Raw genomic sequence first — 9855 nt, 5'->3', positions numbered from 1 at the left:
AAACTATTATATATACTTTTTTCCTGAAAAAATAAACTTTTGAGGAGCTACTCTTTCGAAAAATACTAGCATTATTTCTTGAACAAATTGCTTTATGAATTGAAAATTCCATTTCAAGCGTAAACGGCAAACCTCTCACCTACTCTTACACCTACAAAGTGCTACTAACTGACAATGTCTTCCCTCTTCCCTCTTTGAGGGGTGAGCATTTTTACTTGATCAAACTCTTTTTTTTTCTCAATGAAACAAACAGCAGAGACTGTACAGATTTGTCTTGAATAAGACTTGTTGAACTACTCCTCAGGGAGCTGTCAAAATATATTTCGAGTGCGTTCACACACAAAACATCAGTCCCAAATCAAACGGGCAAACACTTGAGTCATGCACATTGGTAATTATTTAAAACTAACAAAAAAACCCAACAATCCTTTAGCTTTTAAATAGAAGAGTAAATCCGTCCATATTTATATGCATTTGCCCTTTATAGACAATAACTTCAATTCTGTTGAAGCTGCTTATTATTATTATTATTATTGCATCTGATCAATCATATGAACAGTTGTTTCCTTGACAAAGTTGTTACCCTCATTTATTTACACGCAAAAAACAACAAGATTTGCCTCCAGTTAAGTACGAGCTACCAATGTGTGTTTATGTAGCGGGTACGGAGGAGGACGCTGTCTGGGAAGAAGGTGCACGCCGAGTCTTCAAAGCCCTTTCCTGGCGTGACGCCGCAGCAGGCGTCGTCCCCGCTTCACTTCCAAAGGCGGAAAAATATCGGTGGTTGTTGTTGTTGTTTTTTTTCACTGGTTGTGTGAAAGGGGCCGGACACTAACGGTTGTCTGCAGGGCAGCGCTCGCCAAACGCGTCACAGCACTTCTGGAAGAAGAAAAGGCAACATGTTTACTCATTTAAGAAAATCGAGAAACAGTACCAATGTTTTTCTTCAACAATTGCTTTCATGACTAGTTATTTTATTGTAATATTACGTTTCCTCTTTTTTTGTTTTTTCTTGGGGAAACATACACCTTAATCTCCTCCAAAAATTGACTCCATAATACAGCTGCTTTTTTATGGATCCCCCCCCCTTTTTTTTTTTTTTACAACAACCTTTTAGTTGAAAAATGTAACTTTTAAAAAGCAAAACAAGTAATATTTTAAAAGATTCTTGAAGAAATAAGACTCATCCTTAAAAAAAAAAAAACGAGTTTGCAAGACTACAATTTCCCCAAAACCCAGACTTTCCGGGTGATGGGACAGACATAATTGTACAGACAATGTTTTAAATAACCTTTTAACATTCTCTAATTAGTAACGCAGTAACCATTTAATCTGAGAAAAGCGCTCTCACGCGTCGGCGCCGTCATCGGAAATAGCTCTCGGGTCAAAGCTGCCGTCTCACGTGTCTGTCGCATTCGTCCGAGCGAAAAGGAGACAGGGGAGCATTTTATTGGACAAGTGGACGAGCAAAGTCAGATGGGCAACAAAATAAGATTTGGGGGCGCAGACAGATGCCGGTCTGTTGCCCAACAGGTGAAGAGGATATGGATGAGCACGGGGGGTTGGAATGAGGGGGTGGGGGGCTCCGACTCGGCGTTGAATTGCTCCAGAGTCCAGTTTCTAAGCTCCTTGCGGCTCAAGCCTCCTCATCACTTTTGCCATCCGAGGAATTCCCGAGTGTATTACAAAAAAGAAAGAAATACTGCGGCGCTCTCCCTCACTGCTCAACCGGAGAGCAGAAGCGCACCTCTTTAAGCCTGTGTCTTCACACTTGTCAGGTTCCCTTTGGCTGAAAGCAATTTCTGTTCTCTGAGGGACAGCGTGTCCAACCTGCTTCGCACCGAAAAAGACTGAGACCCTCCCCACCCCCGTCGAGTGCTCTTGGTGTCGCTTCAGTGAAGATGACTTCAGAATTCAGACATGATTTATTTTTAAAAAAAAAAAAATCATTATTTAAATAACTCGTTAGATTGTTACATTATTTTCTTAATGTTGCAAGTTTTTAGTTAAAAAATGTCATTCTGTGAATATATTTTGAATGAAAAATCACTTTAGGTTGGAAAACGACTGGGGGCGTTCTAGAAAGAAGGACTCGACTTTGTTTCTAGGCATTTTATAACTTTTAACTTAAGTCTTGGAAAACATAGAAGAAAAATGAAAAAAGCAAGACCTTTGTCGAAAAATTCTTGAAAAAATATGACTGAATATTGCAGCTTTTGGGGGGGAAGTATTTACAGTATGCTATATACTGGAAAAAGGTCTTCTCAGAAATGACCATTTTTATCGTGAAAAAAGAACATTTTCTTTTTGCAGTATCCTAACTTTTTTTGTGACTTCTCTCTAAATAATACAACAATTTCTTCTAAATCCGACCTCATATTACCGTGACGATCTCAGGGAAAAAATTGACAGTTTCCTGGAAAAGACAACTTTTTTTTCTCTGAAAAAAACCCCCCGGCCAGTAAGACGAGAGCGCCGTGTCAGAGTCGTACCTGCGACGTGTTGCGCCTTCAGCGGCGGCGCGTTCTTCACGAAGGCGTCGTCGTCGTCGCCGTCGCCGTCGAAGGCCAGGATGTCGGCGGCGGCCCCGCCGCCCTCGGAGCGTCCCCGCGCGCCGTTGGCGACGTTGATGATGATGTCCTCCACCAAGTGCGCCGCGTCCACTTTGGCCGACAAACCGTTGTGCTCGCGTCTGCCCAGCTGGAGCCCGTTGAGCTGCGTTTGGCCCGCGGGGCTGCCAAGGAGACAACGCGTGGACTATGTTCAACCTATGTTATGGTGACTCACGCAAAACGCCTGCAAACTGCTGGGGAGAAAAAAATCAATACATCTGTAAATTTAGATTAAGTTTGCAGTAAATTGCCATGGGAACTGAAGATCGAGAATTTGGGAAATATTACAAATTGGAAACTTTCCATATCCTCTCATATTCAAGCACTTTACTTGGGTGGGGTTTTTTTTGTTTTTTTTTAATTAAATGACTTTGTTTTTCCCAAAGACTTTTTCTTAACTTTTTTTCTTGAGAAAGTACAATTGAAGTAGAATATCTTTTCAAATATTTTTCTTTCCTGAACACAGTGCAACTCACGCTCTGGTTTTTCTTGACAAAAATATTCTCAAAAAATATGGAATATTCCACCTTTTTTAACTGAAAAACGCAACTTTTCTTGAAAAAAATCTCAACAGTTTCTCTAAAAATGTTGTTTTTTCTTTTGTTAAATATAATTCATTTTTCTGGAAAATCTTACATCTTTTTCTTGAAATACTGTATATACTTTTAACTTTTCTCCATAAACATGACTTTGTAGATGATGGTTCATTATTTTTATTATTAATAATCCAATGCTTTAATTGACCTCTTGACGTAAAAAAAAAAAAAAAAGGCTTTCCAAGGCGTTCCGAAGACACGCACCCAAACCTAACCCTACCATGGCATCAGCATGGCAACAAGGAATTGTTCGACCGTCACCTTTGTTTGCCGTGTCCGTGTTCCGTCTTGTTGTTGTTGTCCATGTTGACTTCACATTCTGCAACACAAACATCTGCAAATTGAACACTTTCAGGATTACACAATGATACAATTGCGGAAAAAAATAATAGCAAATGGCGGTTTGGTTCTTTGAAATCTGAGTTTTCCATCCAATAAGGACATTACTTGGGGGAAAAAAAAAAAAGTGTAAAAAATATGTTCCCCCCCTTGAGGTATTAAGAAAAATACATCTTTTCTAGTATGACTTTTGGTCTGTCATGCTTTTTCGTTTGAGACATTTTCAAGAAGTTGAAGAATTCATACATCCAAAATAATGTCATCGCTACATGGCTGTTTTTAAAGGTGACTTTCCGATTCGTCCAAATGTGCTAGTTTGTGAAAGACGCTCGCCGGTGTTCCTTCACTCTAGGCATCTCTGAACATCGTCATCCACTTCAGGTGTTGTACGTTTCCTTTTTTCTTTTTTTGGACTGGCTTCCTTCCCTGTGCCGAACGCGAGGTTGCGCAAACGCCGCTGCGCTTCTTTTACGACGCGAAGCAGCCGCGGAGATGCACTACGCCGCATTAGACGAGCGCCCCGCCCCCTTCCATTGAAGCTTTCCAAAGTAAATGCGAGGGGGCCCACGCTTCCAAAGAACACAAAGTGCAGCTGTGCAGGAAATGAGAGATGCAATAAAAAACTACATGAATAAAAAGCGCGCATCAAGCACAAGCTGGGCAAGCGGACGCGAAGCACGCCGACGATGCCCGTTTGTTCATGACGGACGGCAGCGCATCGTTTCCTCTGTGGATCCGAGCGCTCGGCGGAATGTCGTTTGCAAACATTTCCTATCCGAAATGGCTTTAACGTTGCTTATTAGTATATTGCAACTTTCCCTTAGCTACTGCAGTACGACAACACGTTATTATCGCAATAGTCAATAGAATTTGTTCTCAAAATGAGGACTCTGTCATCCCCCGTCCCACTTTTTTTAAACAAATAGATCTCAAATTTTGGAGCAATATTTTTCAACATATAACAGTTCTTATAGTAGTATGATCTGTCATGGGGACAATACGTTGTTCCTCTGATCATTATTTGTTCTGAATATTTGATGATTTTTTTTCTTTTTTTTTTATTCGATTCTGCTAGTAGAATTCTGACTTTATTGAAAACTTTTTTCATGGTGTTTATTCATTTCTGTGTAAATTATTTGAATTATTTATCAATATTGTCATTTTTTGGCCTCAAAAATATTTTTTTTCCTCACATCATTTTGACCCTTTTCAACCCTTTTCTCTAAAAGAAATCTGACCTTATTTTCAAATACAGACTTAAAAAAGACCTTTTCTCTGAATTTGTCCTTTTTTCCTGGGGAAATGACATGCTTGTAATTATACCATGTATATACACTTTTTCCTCTGAAATTACTCTTTTTTTTGCTCGAGACATATGACATTAAAGCATTTGGACTTTTTTGCCTCAATAAACATATATACTTAAAAAAAATAATTTCCCCTTCATGTTTCCTCATGATACTGATATTACAACTTGGGAGTCAAATAAGGTTTTCTGAATCCGAACTTTATTCTAAGAATTGGGCTTTTTTTTTTCTTCTCAGTGCTTTACACACTTTTGAAAAGTGAAAATGTCCACAGTGCACATTTGAAGCACCCTCGGATCCCTTTCCAATGCTCCATGAACATCCGCCATTGTTATTCTGATCATTTTAAGAGGCCGGGAGCCGCGCGTCATATCGAAAGGATGTCGCTGACCTTTGCTGCTCTCCACCTCTTTCTCGCTCACTTGATGCGGCGGCGCTGATTTTGTCTCCGTCTGGGGAGAAAAATGAAAAGGTGTCACGTTTTGATGGATTGCAAATATTGTAGTTCACCGCTCGTGAAGCATTGCCAGCGTACCTTGTCGCTTGCGTGGGATTTGCGTGTCCTCTTCATGATCTCCTCCAGACGCTGGGAAAAGTCCGATCAAATGTCAATCAATGCAAGTGCGATCCGCGAGCATCAATGCAGTGTGTTGCTTTTCCTCGTTCTCTTTGAGGGCCGGCCTCAATAGACGGACGGGGGTTGGAAAAGAACAACATATACGGAGGCTTTGTATAGGGAGTAAAAAACACAGCTTCATCTCGAAGAAGAATAAAAGGAGCTTTTCCTCGTAAAATTGTATGCATTTATATTCGGGGTGCGCATCTCTCCAACAAAAGACGATTCCATTCGTATCTCAATACACGAGGGGTTTTTTGTTTTTTTGATTTCGGAAAGAACTTTTTTCCTCACCACATTTTTGATTTACTCTCATGCCGTTATTCCTTTATTTCCGTAACATTTTGGCTTTCAAACTTTCTAGAGGAGAATTTCTTCTCTTTTGCCCATGATTTCAAGTGGGCTGAAATGAGCAAACTGCCGCAGAGCAGTCGCTGACTGAATAGCCTCGAGCGTGCTAGCCTGGCCTGGGATGACCGCGGGGACTTTGTATTTAACTCTCATTAAAGCGGCTCTGTGAAACGGCGGCACGCCGACAGCCGATCCCGCGTAAGCCTGAGACGTCGTTCGTCCAAGTTCCCGGGATTCGGCAGAGCCAACAGCTGTTGTCCCGAGAATACGATACCTCCTCTAGAGGGAAGGGGAGCTCGTTTTCAGTTGATTCCCGGCCGCCGGCCGGCATACTTGTGTCACGTCGATCGCTGCGTTTGGGACGAGGCGGCCGTGGACTCCGGCCGGGGAACGGTTAACACACACGAGAGCCCAGAAGGCCGAACCCTCCGTACCTTCTTCCTCTCCAGCCTCTCCTGCTCCTCCTTCCGGAAGTGCTTCTCCCTCTCCACACGCTGCTTCTCCGCCTCCTCGCGAGCTTTCGCCTCGGCATCTTCTTTCTGAGGACAGAATCCGAGGAGCGGTTTATGGGGGGGGGGGTTTTTCTTTTAATTTGTAAGACACACAAGAGGGAGCCGCCGAGGTTTAAGCCAAGCCGGCACGCCGGGTGTGGCCGCACCCTGACGATCGCTCGTCCGACCACAAAGGCGATAGTTTGCTTCTTGAAAACAACAACTCCCTTGACGAGCACACTCAGGCCGTCTTTATCAAAGTAAATGTGTTCAACTTCAAATTTAATTCCACCAAGAGGCCACATGGGGGCGGCAGAGTGCTGCAAGCTCAGGAGGGTCCACGGCAGGTCATATTTTCTCTTTCATTTGGATGCTTTTCAAAAAGCATTCACATTGTTTCTCTTAACACAGGTAAACAGCTGCAAAAAAAAAAAAAAAAGACCATTTACTGTGGAATCTCCCAAACTGAACACAAACCCTCGGCGTTCTGTGACGCCAGTTGACTCGCAAGTTGTTCCGACTTCAAATCAGAAAAACACTAGCCTAAAACCTTTACCTTTACAGCGAATGTTAGAAATGATATTCAAACATTCAATAAAAATTCAATAAAACCAAAATAAAGTGATACTGCTTAGTCTCGGGGGGGGGGGGCTTGGGCTATGCGTTTATTGCTTTGACCTGGGCAGAAAAAACCTGGGCTAATAGGAGAGTTTTGCAGCCAACAATGGCATAAAGCTTACAAATAATAAAGAAAAGTCTATGCCGAAGCGCACATGCGCAGCGGTCCGCCATAATATGATGACGTGACTCCAATGCTTGTATGTCACTGTCATTACGACCCGCAGCCAAAGCCCGACGAACCAAACAAACTCATACCAAAACAAGGCATTTAAAGACAATCAAGTCCAAACTAAGACAAAGCAACAAGCTTGCTCTCGAAACTAAATGAAGCTGAAGCAATGTGAAAAATGTGCAAAATCCAAGCGAACGCAAAGCTCGCTTGCATGTCGCGCGACGTGCCAAAGTCTTTGAAGCCTGCCGCGCACCTGCTTGCGCAGGCGAACCTTCTCCTCCCGCTCAGCCTCGGCCCTCGCCCCGGCCTCCTCCCGCTCCCTCGGTCGCCGCTCCTCATGCCTCCTCCGCCGCTCTTGGGCCGCGGCGCGCTCCTCCTCCTGGCGCCGACGCCTCGCCTCCTCCTCCACGGCCGGGCGCTCTTCTCTGAGAATCCTGAAGGTCCAAATAGAGGCTTCGACTCAGGCGGCAGAACATCGACCCGGGCTTGCGCTCGCCATCCCCGCCCGCCTGACCCGTCCTTCTCGTCCCGCTGGCGGCGCTCCTCCTTCTCCCGCTCCCGCCGCTCGCGAGCCTGCCGCCGTCTCTCCGCCAGGATGCGGGCCGCTTCCTCGGGGTCGTCGGTGCCCGCCACGGGCTTGGGCGACGGGGAGGGCGCCGAGGGAACGTCCCCGCCGGACGTCTGGGCCGAGATGTCGGAAGAAGACGCCGGCGGGTTTCTGACGGCAGGAAGCGCCGCCGGAGAACCTGGGAGGGAGAAAAACGGGTGAGCCGCCAGGCCGGTTCGGCTCTGCGATGAATCGGACAAAGGGGGCCGACGCATCAAAGAGCAACGGAGGACGTGTTCTCTAACGAAGGGGCGCCAAGGCGAGGGCGGACAACTGAGTACGGCATTCCCAGACGTCGAACGGGAAATCGTCTTTGAATAGCTATCGCATCATAGCGGGAGAATACGGAGCCCGCGCCGCTTCCGGCGGGGCCGTCCGAACGGGGCTCACCCGAAACTGGAACGTGGGGGACCCCGGCCTGGGTGCCGCTATTGTTTTTGTCCACTTGGAGTCACCGTCCGCCCGTTTGTTTTACTGCACTATCCGGGATAACCGGCTTGCCTGTCGGCGCAGCACTTGCGATTGCTACCCCGATGGCCTGGGGACAATCCAGATCTGTTCGGTTCTGTTCTGGTAGCCGTTCTCAAACGCTGGGCCTATTGTCTAATCTCAGGAATGCTCATCGAAAAACACAACCAAACACAAATTCAAAAATCATTTCATAATCATTTACAAACAATGTCAAAGTGTATATTTTTTCATGAATCTCACTGGATCCAAGCGCTCAACAGTCTGTCAATCTGGCCCACCCGCAGCTCGGCCCTTGCAATAGGAGCTCACAATAAAGGCGGAAATGAGTCTGTCTCATCACGTCTTCAGGTAGATGCACTTTAACAATAGACACACACAATAAAACCTTGTCAAATCTCAAGTTAACACGTAGAGCATGAAGTGCAGTCACAGTTTACTAGAGCAACAAAGACAGGCTACTACAACCATCCATCCATTATCTATACGGCTTCCCCTCACAAGGGTCGCTCGCGGGCGTGCCGGAGCCTATCCCAGCTGTCTTCGGGCCGGCGGTGGGCGGGGGACACCGGGAATTGGTTGCCAACCAATCGCAGGGCACACAGAGACAAACACCCGCACTCACAATCACACCTAGGGGCAATTTAGAGTGTCCAAGTAATCTACCATGCATATTTTCGGAACGTGGGAGGAAACCGGAGTTACCCGGAGAAAAGCCACGCGGGCAGGCACGGGGGGAGAGCACGCAAACTCCACACAGGGAGGCCGGGGCCGGGATCGAGCCCGCGACCTCTGAACTGTGAGGCGGCCGCGCTAACCAGTCGAGCGCCGTGCCGCCCGCTACTACGACTACTGCAATTCTAATTCTTTTCACATTTAACAGCCGCAGCATAAAACGAAAATAAAACAAGAAGTACAGCAAAAACGGAACTACAATCAATTCAGATGTAAACAAACGTGTCCACCATAGCAGCACTTCCAGAAGCAAGGAAAGCACTGCTGAAACACTTGAGGTTATGTCCATCGCAACTCACGTCTTTCACTTTTCTCCACAACAGCAACAGCAGCCACAAAGTTCACAAAAAGATTGATCTGACTTTATCTGCCTTCACCCACAGGCAACGAGTTGCCAGACCTTGTTACAACTGCATTTCGTTTCCTTTGCAGTCTTCTGACTTTCCTTAGAGTCCTCCATTTTCATGAATTCATCACAAATGGAACGCTAAAACGCTTGACAGTCACACCGGCGCGAACACCATACAACACGCAGCCCCCCCCCCATAATAGCCTCCCTGTGTGTTGCCTGCTCTCACCAAGAAAAAACAAGATTTTTGACGCAACTTGGCTACTTGCTGCCGCTGCTGCCACCTGCTGGTATGGAAGAGTACCACAATGTATTAAAGGCACTGCCAGGCGCGAGACCGCACAGGCACACAAATGAGATCATTTCCCACAGCACACCTGACAATACCTCGCGGCGGCACACTGCACACAGTTTGAAAAACACTGATCCAAAGAACACCCGTTTGTCTCCCATGATCAACTGGACTGGGCGCAGACCCACAACCGACTGCTGATGCTGATGATATTTTCACAACGGCATGTCGCGGACGTGTTCTTAATGGAAACTCTTTTCAATCGTGGACAAATTGAGGACATCGGTTGTCGCCGGTCA

The 9855-nt window shown here is 45.7% G+C and overlaps 1 protein-coding gene across 3 annotated transcripts in view; it reads right to left on the bottom strand.

Annotated features, from left to right (window-relative positions):
* Nucleotides 1–264: 264 nt before the first annotated feature.
* map7d1a (MAP7 domain containing 1a) overlaps nucleotides 265–9855 on the bottom strand; it is a 28312-nt gene continuing 18721 nt past the window's right edge. For 2 of the 3 annotated variants that reach the window (XM_086037625.1, XM_086037626.1), the window contains 8 exons: nucleotides 7620–7851; nucleotides 7359–7539; nucleotides 6256–6360; nucleotides 5390–5440; nucleotides 5246–5306; nucleotides 3470–3527; nucleotides 2493–2734; nucleotides 265–879 (listed from right to left, as the gene is read on the bottom strand). In XM_086037625.1, coding sequence (XP_085893751.1) covers nucleotides 869–879; nucleotides 2493–2734; nucleotides 3470–3527; nucleotides 5246–5306; nucleotides 5390–5440; nucleotides 6256–6360; nucleotides 7359–7539; nucleotides 7620–7851 — 941 coding nt within the window. In that variant the 3' untranslated portion in view covers nucleotides 265–868. Of the gene's footprint in view, nucleotides 880–2492; nucleotides 2735–3469; nucleotides 3528–5245; nucleotides 5307–5389; nucleotides 5441–6154; nucleotides 6361–7358; nucleotides 7540–7619; nucleotides 7852–9855 lie in introns of those variants that run through there. The other variant, XR_015087801.1, reaches the window with a different exon arrangement.

Source organism: Filicampus tigris, chromosome 8, assembly GCF_054856515.1.
Source record: "Filicampus tigris isolate MCC_2025a chromosome 8, RoL_Ftig_1.0, whole genome shotgun sequence".
Taxonomy (NCBI): domain Eukaryota; kingdom Metazoa; phylum Chordata; class Actinopteri; order Syngnathiformes; family Syngnathidae; genus Filicampus; species Filicampus tigris.
This window is presented reverse-complemented; position numbering and strand designations above follow the sequence as displayed.